The sequence below is a fragment of the Monomorium pharaonis genome, chromosome 1, assembly GCF_013373865.1.
Source record: "Monomorium pharaonis isolate MP-MQ-018 chromosome 1, ASM1337386v2, whole genome shotgun sequence".
Taxonomy (NCBI): domain Eukaryota; kingdom Metazoa; phylum Arthropoda; class Insecta; order Hymenoptera; family Formicidae; genus Monomorium; species Monomorium pharaonis.
In genome coordinates, this window is record NC_050467.1 from 23,413,231 (window position 1) to 23,433,732 (window position 20,502).

The 20,502-nt window shown below is 31.2% G+C and overlaps 1 protein-coding gene and 1 long non-coding RNA gene across 8 annotated transcripts in view; one reads left to right on the top strand and one right to left on the bottom strand.

Moving 5' to 3' along the window:
* Positions 1-7,402, top strand: part of LOC105831124 — a 39,651-nt gene extending 32,249 nt beyond the window's left edge. Inside the window, exon 3 of the long non-coding RNA XR_001138639.3 lies at positions 6,442-7,402. This is a non-coding gene — a long non-coding RNA (uncharacterized LOC105831124). The remainder of the gene's footprint in view (positions 1-6,441) is intronic.
* Positions 1-20,502, bottom strand: part of LOC105831122 (atrial natriuretic peptide receptor 1) — a 97,847-nt gene that overhangs the window by 40,067 nt on the left and 37,278 nt on the right. For all 7 annotated transcript variants that reach the window (XM_036286658.1, XM_036286598.1, XM_012671031.3 and 4 more), the window contains 10 exons: positions 16,046-16,160; positions 12,373-12,707; positions 11,094-11,185; positions 10,346-10,484; positions 9,919-10,000; positions 3,576-3,711; positions 2,548-2,625; positions 1,764-1,841; positions 1,447-1,551; positions 376-622 (listed from right to left, as the gene is read on the bottom strand). In XM_036286658.1, coding sequence (XP_036142551.1) covers positions 376-622; positions 1,447-1,551; positions 1,764-1,841; positions 2,548-2,625; positions 3,576-3,711; positions 9,919-10,000; positions 10,346-10,484; positions 11,094-11,185; positions 12,373-12,707; positions 16,046-16,160 — 1,407 coding nt within the window. The remainder of the gene's footprint in view (positions 1-375; positions 623-1,446; positions 1,552-1,763; positions 1,842-2,547; positions 2,626-3,575; positions 3,712-9,918; positions 10,001-10,345; positions 10,485-11,093; positions 11,186-12,372; positions 12,708-16,045; positions 16,161-20,502) is intronic.

The following is a 20,502-nucleotide window of genomic DNA, read 5'->3' on the forward strand; positions in this document are numbered from 1 at the left end:
CTTTTCCCTTTTCCATACGTTCGATCGTTATTGCAAATATAAATTGTAAATATTTGAAGAGAAATAGAAACATCGTCGAGATAAAAAAATATTTGTTTTAAATTTTTGACATATGATAAAATTGTTGATTAAATAAACATTTTTCCCACGTGTTACTATGAATAAAAACGTGTGCGTGACAAAAGAATACGTCCAAATGATTAAATCGCTAAACAGGAATACGCGTTTTCGTGTGTTTATTTTAACTATTACCTCCATAACTGCTCTCGTTTCTGCGCGCTTGGAAAATATTTGACATTGCAACTACGATCATTGAAAAAATATCGTTGCGCAAGGTACAGAAGCTCTACGAGGAGCGCATTTGCAAATACGTACTCCTCCAATAGGCGTAGCTGTTCCTGTCGCCATCCGCGTCCTCGTCCGCGCTCCTTCTCAACTCGTGCAAGCCGAAGTCGGCGATCTTTAGGACGAATCGTGAATCAACGACGCAGTTCGTAGACTTGAGATTACCGTGACTCTTCACTTCCGACGCATGGAGATACACCATGCCGCGCACAATGTCGTGTATCAGAGATCCCCGGAACACGCGATCGAGCTTTATCTGTTCGTTCTCTAGTATATCCTGTGCACCAACAAAAGGTTAAAATATCGGTGAAGCGCGCAAAGTCGGTTATTATGCAACTTTACATCCCAGTCGAATGCTCGAGTGTATGTATTGTATATTGTAAGCGTCAATATTATTGCTACATATGCGCATGGATTTCAATTCTCGACATACAAAATATTTTGTTTCATGCGGCTCCTTTGTTTCTTTGACCAACTAAGTTTCATACATGTTAAAAATTGCAATTTGGACAAGCCAAATTAATAATTCAATTGCTAACACTAAAGCATCATCAAGCAAGATAGATAGGTTTTCAATAAAATGGAGCGTCTTTTGTTTTGTGTACCTGCGATGCTTAAATGAATATTAATTTACGTACGCTTGCTCACATTTGCCTCTCGAGCACTACGTAACTATATGTATGTTGCATCGTTTCCAATATTATGTATACAATATATGATATTGCAGATATAATTACATATATAAAATATTTTATATCTTATAACAGTGCTTAAATTACAAATACTATGACCAAATTGATCAATTTTTTAAATGAAAATATCGAAGGAGCAATTGCTTTATTTATTTATTTATAACTAAGCCATAAATTATCTTATTAAAATTAATTTGAAATTAACTGATCAGTCAGTTATAAATTTATAATTATTGTAATGCTAATCTTTTATAAGAAAGACGGCCATTAAAATAAATCTTATATTACAAATTGTGGTACATTTTGTAGCAATTGCACAATTATCTTCCTTTAATTGGGTGGCACGTGAGACATAATTATTTTTTTTGGCTGTCATCAAATTTAAATCGAGACACAGAATGCAATTCACCTGAAGAGATCCTTTGGGGCAGTATTCGGTTAGGAGGCAACAATGCGGCGGCTCGAGACAGGCACCGTAAAATCGTACAAGATGATCGTGCTGGAGATCCTTCATCTGCGAAAGTCACCAACATCACCACTCATATGAATTAAAGCCTGTTACATGCAATACCGGTTACTGGGAGAGAAATTATGCGGTGGGAGAAATAATTATTATTGAGAGAATTGCGTTCCGAATTGTGTGCTAAGGAGTTGTGTTTGTCAAATTAAAATTGACAAGCAATAATTCATGAAGCTCGACATGCGTTTGTAAAGTCGGTTACTCACCCGCTTTAGCTCTAGCAACAAAGGTCTTGAGATTTCTACTTTGTTCCTCGGTATCAATTTTATAGCAACTTTCGAATTCTGAAACAAATTGCAATTTCACAATCGACGAAATTGTTGATTGACAATTCTTTGTTGCCGCGTAAAAATATGACTGTGAAAAAGAATACATACACACACACACACATTATATACATAGATATATACATATATATTGTTCTTTGTATCTTGCAAAACGTGACCTGCAGAAAAATAAATTGAAACATTGTTGAACACTAATGAATTTTAACGGATTTTTTATTGTTCAGTAACAGATAAATTTTATGAAAAAATAACTGAGGTTGCCAAAGACAATTGTAACGACACAAATCTTGAAAAAACTTGTTTAAAGTTGCAGCTGTGCGTTTACGATAAAATTATTAAATAAATCACTCACGCTACGTTTTCCATTCAGACGTACTTGTCGTGCGATTGTTTGGCGTTCTATTGAAGCAATATCTTTATTTAAAAAAAAAAAGAGAGAAAAGTTGAATATTGATTGGCAGACGTGACAACACAAGCTCGTATTCGACGTTGAAATATACATATATATATCTACATTTCAATTGTAGATGATATACGGTATTTAATCCTATTAATGCAACTCGGAAAAAAATCAGAAATAAGTCGGAAATTTTTTTTTCTTAGCACCTACGCAGATGCATAATTTTTTTTCTAGACTTCTAAAGTGTCATATCCGTTAGGATAACTTTGAAATTTATATTAACTATACAAAACATAATCTAACCTTATAAAATCCTGTAGGAACATACACATTTCTATCACCATCATCTGGTAAACTTGCGTTATCCTCAGAATATATCGTCTGAAACAGAAATCCTTTTTTAAATAATAATTAGAAGTATTAGAAGAGAGAATTATGTAAAGCAGGTTATAAGTTATTAAAAAGATATTTTAATGATAGATTTTTTGGCAAATTTGGAATTGAACTTTACTGAAGGGTATTTTCGAAACATAAAATGCTTATTAGTAATCTTTTTTAATTAAAAATAAATGCGAATTTGAGTGGAATTAAATAAAATAAATTCTTGTTATTGAACATAGTATTCATTTTCATTTAAAAAACGTTTAATTTCCTGTATTTACAATTGTTTAAAATCTGGAAAAAAGTTATTGATATCTCAATTGCAATTGAATTACAGTTCAATGCAAATTGGTCAAAGACTCTGCCAAAGATTCCGTCGTGCTCTGTACGCTTGTGCAAATGAATGTAAAATCAAGGCTAAGGGGCATTTATATTTTCTTTCTGTTCTTTCTTTTGCTCGCTGTATAAAAAGAAAGTACGAGTACGAAATTTAAAAATGGTTTTCTTTTTTGCTTCTGTACTGTAACGTTACATAAAGAAATGATAAGAAGCGCGACAACAGAATAACAAATAATAGAATAAAGGTATCTTCTTTATGGTTTTGTTATACTTCGGATGCTCCGGAAGGCAAGCACTAACACTCGCGAGTACTTTTCTACCATTGTCCTGTTTTCTCTCTTAAAAGATCCTGTCTAAAATACGAATACCGTTCCCTTAGGAATTAAATTATTGGAATAAATAAACCCTATCGAAAGTTCGAATGAAAATTCGATCATCGCGACGTTGTTTATTTTATCCACTGCTGCTTGCCGCGACAAACATTTGCTTAATCCACTCGAATTACTTTTCGAGATCCCAGATAATCGAATCACGTTGTTCCCGCGAGCGAGGTGGCGTTATGAGTCCTACACAAGATCCCACGCGAGAGTTGCGTTTTCTGTCATATTTACCATTTGACTACCGCGAAACTTATTCGCGATTAGGGAATACATGGAGCCTCTTGTCTTCGCGTTAGGCATCACAATTACGTCGTCCCAATGCACCTTCCACGTCATGGAGGCAATTTCCGCTTCCAGTTTAAAGCGCCTGCAAAACGAACGACAACATTATCGGCGAACGACTCTCTCGCGAGTCACAGTCGTGAGGCACGTTAAAAAAGAAAGAAGAGTTTTACGCAATATTTTATGACCGCGTGATAAACCGCGCGCTTAAGCGTATGTGTCGTGGATTAATTCCGGTTACAATCGCATTATCTTTCTTTCCCACGACAAAGAGTATTGCGCGCTTTTCCTTCGCTGATTAAAGAGATGCCATTTATCAACGGCAATTATCATGCCGCGTGTATATATATATATATATATATATATATATATATATATATATATATATATACACATATGACGGGAATATTCTTGCGATATCTCCGCCCTGCAAAGATGCAATTTGTCAACTCTGTGAACTTACATGTGCACATGTTACGTGCGTACATTCTGTTTGCACATTTATGCATCCTATCTGTTCGGTAGCCGATATCTGTGAGGCTTGTACATATACGCGAACGTGTGCACGCGACATACGACATACGACTAACAAGTTCGCAACCGCCGCGTCGGTGTGCGTATACATTGAACAGCGCAAGAGGTAATTACGTGTCGGCGTATCTCATAACCGCACACCTATCTGTCTCAGGCGGGATATTATTCCGCGCATAAAGGCTTCATGTGTTCGGAATTTCCCGAACTAAATGAGTTCGATATATTCATCGAAAGTTCACCGTCAAACGTACGCGAGATGAATTGTAAACGATGAAAGCGCTATCCTACAACCTTACGTGTTTGTTAGGGGGGTTGTAGGATACGACACGGTAGTACATGTAGTTTCGTTGAACTCAATCGATTCCGTAAATTTCGGACTGTATAACTTACTCGCAAAATCTCGCGAATAAACGCATGGACTATTTTTGTGTAGCGTCGAATCGCATATCCGGTAGCATTGAAATTCGATATTTTATGTGCCGTTTGTATTTTTACGTACGTATCTATGTGTATCAGTTTTAACCTCCACAGATATCTAATAACAAACCGCTAAAAAATGTTTTTAGCAATTTTCTTTTTTCTGTACCTTTTTTGATGAAATTCCCTCAAATATTTAATCCTTTGATAGATTATCAAGTCAACACAAAACTTGTTATTCAAATGAGACGAGTTTGTTGACTTTTTACACGAAATAATTTCGTCTACGTTTTACGAATGTACAGTACTGCAGATACGCTGTTTGACTTTCGACGCGAATTTTCGAGACGAAACGCGTATACAGCTGCTCGTTGAAAAGACATCTTTCACACAAGACAAACACAAACTGCATAATGTGACTGTTAACTTTTTGTACTTTGACTGCGTTACCGACATTTGCATTTTGTAAATTATAAAATTATTTCTAATAAAATATTACAAAAATTAAATTATTTTTTTATGAAAAAATGCGAATAATTTTATATATAATTTTATTTTTAAATTTATTATATATATATATAACTTTGAAATATTTCCGCTCAACAAATTTTGATAAAAATTGCTCTTTAGGCAAGGATATCGATAAATTTAATGTTCGATGATTGAAACGACAGATACATTATTTGATAAGTTCTCTCTATTAAACAGAGAAATCGTAAAGATCTTTTAAACAAGTTGTAAAACTATGCAACTGCGCTGTTGTATCCTTGATTAAAATCTTGCTGGAATATATGACGTGTATAAAGCTATGTTATAATGCAAGACGATACGTAATAAACTCTGAAGAAGAACTGGAGAATTATAAGGTTGATAATAATTACCGAAAGCAGATCGTCGTAAAATGTATAAAGCTTAATGTCAAGCCAAGCATAATACTCTTATTTGACATTATTATCATTTAAACGGTAGATTGATTTGATATTTGTAACCTATTTCATTTAATTGAAAATGTAAGGAATAAAATATTTGAAATAATTTTGTTGTATAAAACATTTCGTAGTGTCTACATGTTGGTAAATGCCTTGGCCTTAGTGTTCGTCTTTATAGCGTAGATTAAATTAGGGTATGATGGTCATACAGAGAAGATGGTTAATGGCTATAATTTCTCCAATAATTGCTAAATAATGTGTTCTTGTAATTATTTTTAGATATTTATGTAGAATTATTAAAGATAATCGATATTTAATTGTAGTTTATGTGCGTACACAATATTTGATTCTAAATAATGTTATTGTGGATATTGTATCACGTTTTTATATTTGACTGCCTGCAAAGTTTGTCATATGCTCATTAAAAATTGCCACAACGTCGAATAAATTACAGTGGAGCTGTCACAATTAATGTTAGACGCAACGAATATGCAAATTGTCTTTTCCCTGTAAGTTGTGAAAGATGGTTAATGTTTATGTTTCAATATTTTCATAGTATAAAATTGTTATTATATTTTCTCTTTAATGTGTCGATAGTGTTACATACTTTAAGCTTCAGTAAATCAATATCAAACGCTATTAAAAAATAAAATAAAAGTATGTTTTTTGCATTTAAAAAAACTTTGGCCATTACCCTATAATACGCTGTTGTGAACACAAGGCTATTGCTATTGTTTATTTATCAACACTCGAACAGGTAACAAAATGCATGATCGTTCTGTATATTATTCTTAAACATAAACTTTCAGAATACAGTCGCGACAAGTATAAGAAAATATTGAACATTAATTAGAATATAATTGATGCATATATATAATATTGTATAATGCTCTTTCTGTTGCCTTTTAATTGAATCTTTTATTCATGTAATTCAGAAAATAACAACCTGGAGAGTGTCACATCGAGAATGTCCTGCGAAGCTGACAACTTAGGCAGTCGGAGAGAAGGAGGAAGCGTAGGGAAGGCATCGAGCGCGTTGGTGAAGCAACCTTGGGGTAAGTCTAATTGATTTAAATACATTATATCTTATATATATGTATAGAGAGAGAGAGAAAGAGAGAGAGAGAGAGAAATTTGTTTTGCATTCCCTATTAACTGAATTTAGAAAATTAGAAAAAATTGAAAAAAATTGGAGAAAAAGTTTAATAATACCTATGAAAAGAACTTCACAGAACTCTTACGGATTTTGGTCATCAGTGAAATAAAGTGAAACTATAGTATATTATAATTCTTAGCACATTGATCAAAAATTTTCCTGGGCACATAGATTGAAACTGATTAATTTTCTTTCTACAAACATTTAAAATGTTGTATTTTCTTATTATTAAAAGTAATATTTCAAATCAAATTTTTTTGTAATAAATTGTAACGACTTTTAATGATTTTTTGATAAATAAATAAAAAACTACAATATACTACAATCTTAGACAATTTCTAAAATCCAAAGCCAAAATCTTTGAGAATTGTGCAAGTCTTTTGTATTTAATGAATTGGTTCAATCAGGTAATATAATACGGTAATAAGTTAAGACTATAATTTTCCACGCACATATTCGATCGCACAGTGGAAATGAAAGGAAATATCGTCTCGAATTAATTGTTGTACACAATTGATCGTGTAATGAATCCTAATTAAGATTCCATTCTCTTCTGTCGGATGATCACGATAACTACGGGTAAGAATATCACGCGAATAAATAGGTAGAGATATGAACAGGTAAATTGAAATACAAATCAATAGGAATAATGATTGTAATTTGAAAATATGATTAATTTTGTAATAAATGAAAGATATGTAAAATTAAAGTTATGTTAAAATTTTATAATATTTAATTTATTTAATATTATAAAATATTAAATAAATTAATTTATTTAATATTATTAAATATTAAAATTATGTAATATTCACTAATGCTGAATATATTATACGAACACGACAGAACATATAAACAAGTAAAATTAAATTAATACACTTAAAAAATATGTTTTGTAAAATTTTTATAATATTCAATAATTTTTATTTTTAACTTAAAATTTTGCATTCTAAAATAATCATGTCGCTGATTTTAATAAATGTGAAAACGTGAAGATCTGAATGCTGAACCAATAATCAAATATTAGTTCTTGGTTGCAAAATTTAATATTGTATGTTGATATTACTGACTCGTAGATATATTTGTACAATTTTTGTAAAATTCAGGATTTGGAATTATTGTTGTTAATTAATTTGTTAAATGGAAAATTTGATATTGTTTTTGATAAATTTCATGAATTTTATTTGTGGTATTTCGCATATTGCTTAATTAATCGCCGTTTCTCGACATATTTACAATTGCTGCATCTGGTATATAAATAGTGAATTTTATTATATTTATTTTTTATATTAATATTATATCTTTATTGATTATTAAACTTACTTTTTATTTTTTGTGTATCTGGCTTTAGTAAAATATTTTGAATGTATAAGAGAAAACAAAATTTATATAAGATATAAATTTTACATAAGATACAATATTTTATATTTTGTACTCTATAATAATAAAAGGAAAAATAAGTAGAGCCACTATTCAATCACAAATTTTGTGAATTCTAACACATATTATAGATTGTCTAAAGCTTAATATATTATAAGCACGTAATTTAATATTTTAATTGTAATTAATTACACAATTACGAAATACGTAAATTAATTTTCATAATATTAAATACTCATCAAATGTAATTTTACTTAATATCAAAACAATTCGATGAAATTATAACATGTTATGCCGAAAACATTAAATGTAATATCAAAATTGAAGGAGTACTAACATTAAATAATAACATTTGTTTTCAAAATTCTTATTGATATTTCTAAAAAAAATTGGCAGCATTAGCATTTTTCATTCTTCATAATTTCACATATCATCACAATCGTTAATAAATGCGGAAAATTTTTAATTTAATATTCGGTATTCAGAATCATATTGTTATTTTTTATGGCGTGCAATAAATACATATATACAGCACAGTGTATATTACTACAATATTAAATATTATGTGAGATAATTAAATAAGTGTGACAATTCATTGTTGAGCCGACTATTAATTTCACTCGTGAAATTTTTGTATTTGCATTGCTGATACTACTGAATCGCGAGTATTGTCTAAATTATTTCATTACTTGGGATTACGCTGCAGGGTAAAGAAAAAAAAAAACAATTCGTTTAAGCCCTTAAAAATGTTCTCATGTTGGTCAAACCGAGGAGACAAAGACACTTAGCGAGCCAAATAATGTTGAGTCGGACAGATAGTATTAAATCGATTAACTCGCAGCATCTAAGAACTATCAGAGTAGCTAAGTGTCTCGTTTCGCCTCACTCTTCTTTCTCTCCTTACCTTCCTCCCTTTCAACTGTACCATGTTCAAAGAAGCCGAGAAGCTTCTCAGCTATATATTCTCGATATATATATGTGTAATATGCACGTGTGCTATGTACTTAACGTGTGCTACTTAAGTGAGGGATTGTCGAGATTACCTCTTCACGAAGAAATAAACGTCTTTTCTAAATTTCTCATAGCAAATCTATAATTAAGGCGCATTAATTAGTAAAGTACGAATATCGGTGATTATCTTTAAGTTTTAAGTACACACATTTTAAAAGCGTAAAATATTTGCAGTTTTTTAAATATCAATTTCAGTTATTGATTTAATATACTGAAAGTGAATTGTAGAGAAAATTTTCATTATTCTGGAATATTTCAGCGGGCAAATTGTAGATTGATATGCTTAATAAGGTTTGTGGCAAACGCAGTAGGAAATATAACTCCCCGTGAAAAATGTTTTTGCTAATTTTTTCTGACTAAAATAAAAGGTAAAAAGAGAGAAAGAAAAAGAGATACTAAATCATTGTATAATTTAAACCGAAATACTCTATCGTTGATAATTGAAATTGAAATGATTGTTTATTAGTCTTATTACACATGTAATATATAAAATATTTTAACAATAATAAAATTAGAACTAAAGAAAATATAAAGATGAGAAGATCAATATATTTTCATGTCAGAGCTGGAGATTGTAAAAATTCACATAAAAGTTATTAGTAGGTATCAAAGTTTGCTGTAAACTGATACTAGCTCTCTTATTTTTTGATATCTAACATTTACAAATATCTTTTCTTTCTTTTTGCGTTTATCTGATTTGAATATTGATTTTTTTTTATTGTACTTGTTTTATTTCTCAATATTTAAATCACAATGTATCAAAAGTAATACTTTTGTACTAATTATTATGTATATTGTTATTAATATGTCACATAAACTTGCATAAAAGAAATATATAAGGTGTAGTTTAAAAGTAAACTTGACTTACCGATAAATAAGTACTGAACCGACGACGAGAACAACCACGATGGAGCTCAATACCATGGAGAGAATAGCGTATCCCGGAAGAGCTGAATTGAACATTAGTAATTTAAATGAAAAAATATATCTTTGAGAGAGATAGAGATAGAAACAGGGGGAGAGAGGGCGGGGGAGAAGAGAAGAAAGTCAAATGGTTTTATGCTAGTAGGAAAAACCTGAATCATAATATGCCAAGGCAATTACGGAAAGGAAGAATTCTGCGTTTAATTTTGTTAGATGCTTTTAGTAATCAAATCATATGATTAAAATTTATTCAAGTGTAAAAATGTTTTTATTCCTCGATACATGCGTATTTCTCATATCCACAATTTTACATTATGTATTATTCGTTTGTTATTACACTTAGATTAAAAAAAAAAGCATTAGTCACTCACAATTATCTGGGCATAACGATCCATCGAATCCGCAAGTAGGTGTATCCGGAGGTGGTTCCAAACGACCTCCGGCCCAATGAATTTGCTTCCCAGGGACATATTCCAATGTTTTATTCACACCATAATAATTGGCCACAATCTGCGAGAAATTATTTTATGAATAAGATTAAAAGCGTCGAGAAAATGAAACAAATATGTTAATGAAAATGTTAATAAGTGATATTAGGATTGATAAAAATTAAATATAAAGTTGAAAAGTCTATATTGGTTTGCAGTGGAACTTGATGCCTAATAATAATTTTGTGTGAATTTTTATAATCCTAAGTTTATTAAACTAGTAAACTGCGCTATGTAATATTACACATTTCTATTAAACTATGTAATATTACACATTTCAGTTTTAGTTAAGAACTGTATTTCAAGATCGTGACAAATATGTGGAGCGCAGTTTATGTGAACTGGGGATTGTAAAAATTCACATAAAATTATTATTGGATATCAATATCTAGTACAAACATATAGATTTTTGTGTAAAATATAAATGTGTTACTTGCAAAATATTATGGATTAGAGATAACTACAGTCAGATTTTATATACAATTTTATTGTTAGGTTAATATATTAAATTTGCTATCACGATGCAAATGTTATAAATTAAATTATTTTAATTACAGCATTTTGGGTAAAATAGTATCTCCCTATTAAGCATAAATAGTTAAATAGTTATTAATTTTCCAAGATGTCTTACTTCGAATCTCGATGTTTCTGGATTCATGTCCAGCAGAGAATAATCCACAATTCTGTCGCCATTCTCGTCTATGTTTACATCGCCGGTTATTCCTGGAATTGATCATAATTATGCAAAAACAAAACGATATTGCATATTTATGATTACTTGATTAGGTTTAATTAAATTTGAATATTACAGCCGCGGCAGCTAGTGCCAGAATTCTTAATTCTTGAAAAGCATTTTGTTTTGTACGGTAAAATTTCGCGTAGACGATTCAGTTTGATATAACCGATATAGAAATACAATGATGCTTTGTGAGAATACGTATAGGAAGACAGCAAGACGAGAACATATTAAAATATAAAGCAAACTGGCAATCTTGTATTCCGTTCGATGTCAGCTATGTCAGCTGTATAAAATTTTTAGAAAATTCACGAATCAAAGATTCGAGGCGAAATAGCGAATATATGGGCGAATAAAAGGGGAATAAAAGTAATCATACATCAAAGATCTTTGCCTGACAGATAAGATTTAAAGCCAGAACAAAAATCAAGTGTTTGCATATTCATATTGAAAGATAAAAGAACATAAACTTAAGCTGACATTTGAAACAAATAATATAAATTTATTTACATATATGTATATACAGACGCAAACATTTTTTTGAAAAAGTTGTTTCCAAATTAATCGAAGAACTTATAATTAAAGAATAATGGCAAAAGTGTAAATATTATTGAAAAATATTACAAACATTTACATAACATTCGAGGAAATTAAAAAGAGAAAAAATTAATAATGCGTAAATTAATTCCATAAAAATTATAAGAATTGAAAACCATGATGATGTTAATAATAAAATTACTGTGAGTTTACCGGAATAACTTATTTAACCGTTCTAGCAATAAATTTCTAATTAACAATGGTCCATTTATCTATTCTGTGTTTGAAATCATTATTCAACCTTTTTCTATTGTTGGTCGATTCTTATTATACAGTTTTTCTTTCAGGGTTCTCTAGATTTTGTCTTATAGCTTTGTTGATTGTGATAATAAACGACGATCCATCGACGCGATGTAACGTTGATGCAACAAAAACCGATAATGCAGAACACGATTTTTCATTTCATTAAAGATAAAGCAAAGTCCTAAACTCTGAAAAAATTTCTCGCTAGAAATCCCTTTACAATCGATCAACTTATCCGTTTTTTAACACATCATTTTCGTTAAAGTCGCGCCCGATTGACTACCGCGAATGATTTTCGTTATAAATGTGAGCAACGAGAAAATCTGAAGCTTACCCTTGAAACTCTTTCCCCACATTCTTCGGGTTAGGTTACCGCCGTCTGGGATGACCTCACCCGGTTTCTCCTGCAGGCTCTCTTTAAGGGTGAGGGCATAAAGCAGCACGGCGTCGTAAAATGCCGTCACGAAGGTAGAGACCGAGCTGTTACCAAAGGTGAAGTTGTATTTGCTTTGAGCCAAAGATTTAACTTCGCGCGAAAAATTCTGGTACTCTTGGTTGTCTGGGGTGCGCGTTGTCACCGTTAGCAAGGCCTGATAAGCCTTTCGGGCTTTTTCGTTTCTATCATCGGTGTCGCTCTCGACTCTCCATGGCTCCTTGGAATTATTATCGCTAAAATACATTCATGCACTTGATATTTTACTTATAAATTTTCGTATGTTATTATGAGATAAAAAGATTTACACGTTCGAATAGACGAGCAACTGTCTACGATCACCACTCGCTCGTAGTTTAAATTATGTTAAGAAAAAGTTACGAAAAGGCATTGTAAATAAGTGTAGATACACTTAAAAATATGTTTATATTAAATTTAACATTTGTATTTGAAAAGTGTGCGTTAGCATTTTTTAATTTTTTTAAACTTTTTTAATTTATATCTTTCTACACACGTTTTTAATTGAAATGAGTTTATATATATAGCTTCTCATATTCAGAATTACAAACATTAAATTTTCATTATAACATTTATTTTGTTTTTCCTCGAAAATCCTAAAATCGTTGATATTAAAATGGCACATGCGACCCAATTAATTTATGTTTCGGTGAATATCATTTAACTACACCGTGTGACCGAGCAGCTTTTCGCCTTCATACCATTACCAGAGATCATAACTTTCATTTTATGATACTCGATCGTTACGTTATAATTGGAACATATAAAAGCCACAAACATCTACCATACATAACGCGTGTAACACTCGAATTACAAGGGGTGAGAAAATTCTCACGTAAAAAGAAAAACAAAAAAATTCTTATGCAGGCGGCGGAGCAAATGCAGGGCGCGTGATTAAATAAAGTGATGGCGTCAAGAATAACACGGCGTCACCGTGGGCGTCTCTGCATCAACGATTCGTTTATTTTTTATTTTTGCATCTTGTACGTCTTTCCTGACCTTAAGGTGAGGCGAATAAATCGGCATAGTTCGAAAGCAATCTTAAGTTGATCATGGGAAGTTTTCTCCGTTCGACATTCTAAAAATTCTTCGACTTTCTAATCTAACGACAGGGATATCGGAATACTCGATTATCCGAAGAAAAAATTGTCGGATACGTTCTCTAATGGACGTAAATTTAAAAGATACGTGGTATTTTTTTGTTATTTGTAATTGAACTGACTATTATACGAAGGGTACGAGATTAATTAAATTTAACTGAAAAAAACTGATGAATAAAAATTCCAATTACATTAGTACTAAAATCAACGCCAATCGTAGCTCGAAAAGCCATGAGATACTTTACATTTCCGTCCTTCGTTTTAAATCTCACGTGAATCTCATTAAATCAGATTTTCATCGTTTTTCGCTTCAGCAAAGAATTCACGAGATCGCGATTTCGCTAAATTCGTGCGAAAATTTTCGCTTCCATGTTTTTTCTTCTTAAAGCTATTCCTTGATAGTTAATTTCTCTGTTACTAACAAAGTTTATACAGTTTAATTGTTTATACAATTTGTAACGGATGCAACGGCTGTGTCTATTCTGACTCAACTATAATCTAAATGAAGAGCTGTGGTTTGAGGTTTCCGATACGGATTAAATTCCACTCGATCCGAAATCGCGCGATATCCTTTATTAACAAGAGCTATACACAAGGGCTATAAACAGAGAACGAAGTGGAAGTGCAACGAGATATCGAATGTTTTTCCAAAATTGACTTCTGTAATGTAATTGGAACAATCTTAATTTACGCGATGTATCTTTGGGATTGCCAAGATCCGTTTCTCTTTTTTTTTTGCTCACATGACCCAAACAAGATCATCAAAAAGATAAAGTAACGTTCGATAATGTGCTCGTAAGTTTCTTACGATCGCAAAGAATCACGTATACTACATTACGACTTACGTTTACGACGTTTCGGGATTAGCAATTTCCTGGGACGAAGCTTTTCAAGGCCTCGTTAACAGCGCGATCGTACGATACACCTGCACTTTGCACAAACAGGAAATTTAATGCTGTCCGACACGCTTATCCTTATCGGTGAAATTTCACTCTAACATTTAAGGAATGCGTTTTCAAAGTTATGGTATATAGCTCTGTTGCTTTATCCCGCGAAAGAAGAGATCGCATCAGTGAATTGCATGTCAGGCAGTCTCTTTGCGAATGCGAGCGCACTGGATGGTATTGATATTCTCAATTGTACACATAGTAGGTACGTAAACACAAGTTTATTTAAGCAAGCAAACTATTTTCCCGAAACAAGTACGTTAACAATGTAGCAAGAGATGAAATAGGTTAAAGAGAACTCTAAAATATCTCCGATAGTAAAATTAGTTTTTAGTAAGCGAAATAAATAAAGTAAATTGTTTTATTCTAACCATATTACGTTAGACAAGAAAACTAATATTAATATATTGTTTCAAATAACATATTGTTTTACATTCATGCATGTAGAAATTACTTGGAGTTGCTCCTAGGTATCGAAATGTACTAAATAATATTATACTGACGATATTTTTATTAACTATGAAAGAGGTTTGCATGTATTTGAACATGAAAATGATTTTTCTGCGGCTCTTTACCGGCCACAAAGTCGCAAAGTTTTTGTAATTTTCTATCTATTGTATATACATGTATCACATGTATGCATGTATATATACAGTTTTTTTTAATTAAAACGTTTTCTTTTTCCCTCCAAGAACATTCTAAACTTCAATTACATAGTAATTTTTATTAATAAAGAACGAATTTTTTTCTCTACGTAGGACGAGCACACATATACAGGTATATCTTGATTTGCTATGTCTACTATGAATACACGGTTTCAACGTTGTCAGTTCCCATTTTAATTTCTTTTTATTTGTCCCTCCGTGAGTAGTACTCCGTGAAGACAGACGCGACGTATTTCATGCCAATTTTCCTTCTATGTAAAACCAAGCCGTATGTACCGGCTATGACTCCACATTCGTTTCAATTATAAAACCGGCTTTAGTGTCCGAGACACGCGCCATTATACAAGCATCCCTAGTTTATGTTCTAGTTTTTTCACATGCAACCCATGTTCGTACAAATTTCGTGCGTTGTGAGCGGATTTATACCACAGGCTATAATCTTAAATAACATTTTACAGCTACGTCACTAATACGCAAAATTTTAATATTTATACATGGAATCTGTGTTAAATGAGATATCTTGCATATCTAGAAAAGAATTTAAAAAGGGTATTACACGCAAAGAAAGTTCTATTTCTAATATATGTATACAATTAATCTTGTCTTAGATAAGATTAAGTTTTTCTTGTAATTATTTTTTTTTTAATATACAGATCTTGCGTCTCCTGTCTCATTTAAATATTCGTGATATGTTATATTATGTTATGTTATAATCGCGCGCATGTTTATCACTATTTTTTATTCCGCACGAAACTTCCGCAATAACGTGCTATTCACGACATCACGACACAACCAACACACGCAATTACTCTTAGTGATAAAATTGTGAGTTTTCTCTACTCACCTTGAGTAGAGCTCTATGGAAAAGAACACGTACTCCCCTGAGTCCACCATTCCGAGCTCCTCAGCAGCTAGCAATATTTCTCGGATGGTCGTTGAATTAGCGCACATTACTATAACTGAAACAGGGGAAGAAAACAATTTCTTAGGAGACACATTGAGATGTATATAAATAATATTATCATGATCGAATTATTTTATGATATACGCTCGATCTAAATGCATTTGCAGTGCTATGAATGTGATACTACAAGTGTATGCATCCACTTAATTTTACGTGAAAATATAGTCCCACGTGTGCCATGTATTTGCAAGTGTCGTATTTTTAAAAATGTATGATCTAACTTTACCAATAGATGATCGATCGAAAGATATTCTTGCATCAACTTTAGTTGCTAGCAATAATATTACTGTTTTTACCTTTTATTCATATAAATTTATTTTATATAAAAATTTAATTATGAGGCTTATTTTCAAATAGGTTCAAACTCATATTTCTAAAAATGGAGATTATATCTTTATGATAAAATTAAAAAAATTTTTCGCGATATATAATTTCTGTTTCTTATATAGATTGAAAACGATGTATAAAAAATGTTTTTCAATTATATAATTTTATATAATTATGGAAATTAATATAGATTAAGTAATAATTTGTCAATAATTATAACTCGTGAACTTTCATCTAATATAACTTATATGTTTATGTAAATTCCAAAATTACAACACGCTATCAGATTATATCAGTAAGATCACAAACAGTACCGTAAGGCTCAACGTCAGCGATCTGTAATCGTCGTATATTGTGCTTCGATATCTTTATCCCAACTCAATCCAGCTTAAACCCAACGGATTCAACGCGGAATTCAGGGAGAGAGATATATATATAGATAGGCAAAGAGAAGACAAGGAAATTTCGATTATCGTTTCTCTTTAAAGTGGAATACAGTATACGCAGACACACAGTTATACATAGTTGCACATAGTTATTCCTACATTGCTGTCCGACGCGCAGACTCCTCTACATGCGAGTCTTCTCCATCAAAGCGCGCATCATCTTGTCAAGTTAAACTTTGTATGGGCTTAAGATATCGCGGATAGATAAATAGTCTTCATGTTACAAGGCGTATAAAATCCCGTATGAATCCAGAAAATCTTCTGTACGCCGATGTTCATCAAGCATTTTGCTTTCTCTCATACATAAACAACGAATACATAGGCCGAATTTCATAAACCGCGAGTATCAAGTTATACATTGTATGTTTCTGTTTGTACATACACACATACGTATCTTGAAAAACTTATTATATTTACTAATGAGCTATATAATTACTTAGATGTTATAAAATGACTATAATTGTAATAAATAAAACAATAATAAGAGAGCTATAAAAGTTGAACGCAATTAGTGGTGCGAAAAAAAAAAATGTTTTCCATATAAGGTTGCCTCTAATTAAAACTCGTAAATACAGTCGTTGTATAACAAACAGTTCGATTCCATTTTGAATCAGCGTAAAATTGCAGTCACGTAAGAATAAGATACGTCATTAAAAAAACTAGTAAACTTATTTTGCAAAATTATTTCGCGAACGTCCTGATCCTCACAAGACGTTTCAGCAAAATGTGCTTTCACAAAATAATCCGTGGGCTGCTCGTATCATTGCACCGCAACCGAGTCAGATATAAACGTTTATCCAAGCCAAGTCATAATCCCTCTTTTACGACAAGTCAAACATGCACCATTAATCGGTACAAGTCTCGCATACGTTTCTAACTAACTTTGGATCAGGACACAATTCGGAACATTAACATTTTTAGAGACATCAAAGAATTCTATAAAATTTAGTGATTGATGCGTTGGAATTGCAAAATTTTATCTGAATTCTTATTATTAATATTTCAAAAAACAATATCTATAAATTAACAGATATTTTACACAAGAAATAGTTGATGCAACTTTAAAATAATTTAGAAGTCTAATTATAAAAAAATTAAACGTAATGAAGATTGTCTTTATTTTAGGAATGTTTGGTTCTACAATACCAATTAAAAAAGTTATCGAATTTTTATAAACTGCAGATTTTTTGAGTTTATTCTTTTTTTTATTTAACGACAATTGCACGGCACATGAATCCAAATAAATTTTTACACGACTATTTATTAAAGTTTTATTAGTATGTAAGAAATTTGATTTTAATTTGTAATGCTATTGTTTTCAAATTTGCAAATAAGTATAAAAAGAAACATTAATAAAATAAAAAGTAAATTATATAATTTAATTAAAATTAAATAATTTAAGCCAGTAAAAGAATTTATTAAGATTATGTTTAAATTTTATCACAGATATTCAAACGTAAAATAATAAAATATAATAAATAATAAAATAATATATAAAATTTTGAAATTTTAAAATACTTCGAAATGTGACATATATCCTAAATCCATCGATCCAACATTTCATTCATTCTATTCCAATGTATTGCTATAAGATGAAATTGTTTCCTTAATAATGTAACATTGTCATATAGTTTGTGCCATTTATTTGCGCACCTGGAGCAGCAAATCGACATTGTAGAATGTCGCGCTTTGTCGTATTAATATGTTATTCTCGAAACAAAGCGAGCAAAGCGAGACGTATTGTCTCATAACGCCGGTAAGATGCAATAAGATACAAAATACGTCGTCGTCGTTATTACGGTTCGATCTTACTCAGTTTCTCATTAGAGATGCTCTTCGTCTACCGCCGTAGCTACCGTCGACGATGACAACTAGCAAGAGTCATATGATATAAAGTTAGCTAAAGTTCACTCTACTATGTGAGCGCCGGCATTTCGCCGACGTAAAGACACCAGTTAGAATTTACGTGCGTTCCAACTGTATTTCTTCATCCCGTTCCATTTAAGGCGTTTCAAGTAGATACAGTTAAAGAATACATTAGAATGAAGATACGTCAAATTGCAAATTATTGCAGATTATAGACGTTACGAATGATAATAATTGAACGAATATTCTAATGTACTTCTTTAATCATACTTTAATAAATTGTATACAAAAAAATATACATTAGATTAGAATATCGTAATGAATATAAATTGTAATTGAATATTTTACCTGCAATTTTAAATGCATTTTTGTACCTTTGCATATTTAGAGTTTCTGTGTAAGTTAACTGCAGAAATTTTTATTTCTTTCTCACATTGAAAATTAATTTTAGCATTGCTTTTTTAATCTTGGACTTTTTTAATCTCGGACGATTTTTCTAAGACGTTTTTCCTTGTCAGTAAATCGAGATACGCTATTCTTATTTAGTTTTATAGAAGTTGCAACTGCAAAAGCATTTCGAGAGCATACTCATAAAAGACTTTGGCGTGAAAGACTTTTGTCTTCTTTCAGCTCTTCAGCACTGAATTGATAAATAGATCTAGATAGCTAAAGGACATTGTTTAATGCAAGCAAGGAAATTTAATTAAACGATGGTTAAGTCGGAATAAAAAATCGATTTCAAAGTCATGTACAGAACAACGTGATAAACTATCAGTTTGACCTATCGAGAGCGTGACACCTTATGTTGATTGAGAATTTGAAGGGCAGTAAAAAGCAGTCGAGGCATAAAATGAAAAGACGAGTCGGGCTCGGATCGAGCCGCCCCTGAGTAAAATGCGAGTAAAATGGATAGATCGATGTTATACGTCTGTATACTGGAAATAGCCTCATTATCACATAGATCGAATCTTCTTATTTCTCTTTTTATGGCTCGTCTTTCGTCTCCGCCATTCTATAGATACATGGTACCTAAGACAGCCGTTCGAATAGAGTTAAACGTAAACTTGTCGTGTAATTTTGTTTCCTGGCACGATAACGTGATAATACTGACAACAGACACTTGCTTTGCAACACCTCTTTCGACGAAATTCGATAACAATTACAGTTGGAAGCTTTAAAATCACAACGCTTTGGAAATTTAATTTTAAATATAATCTTATATATCTTATAAATTAAAAAAAAATCTTTTTGCTAATATTTTAAGAAAAAAGAGAAATGAAATAAAATTGTAAATAATTTATTAACTGTATAATAAAAAATATTAAAACGTGATTGTATAAAGAAAAAGAATATTTGTGTTAATATACAATTTATTAGAAAAAATATTTAATTATCATAGAATATGTATTCTTTTTATAGATTTCAAATATTTTTATATATTTTTGTAATCACATTCTAACGACCACATATAATATTATTTGCAATAATTTATGCACTACATACACAAAATAATTTAGTATAAAATATTTTGAAAATACATGTAAGTGAATCAATATTTATTAAAAAAAATTGTTTATTTGTGCATACGATTGCATATGCCAGCACAAAACGTTTGATAAATGTTCTATCTGAAGTTGATATGAAACTGATAACACACAATACTCATAAAATAAATATTTTTGCTCCGCAATAAGTCGT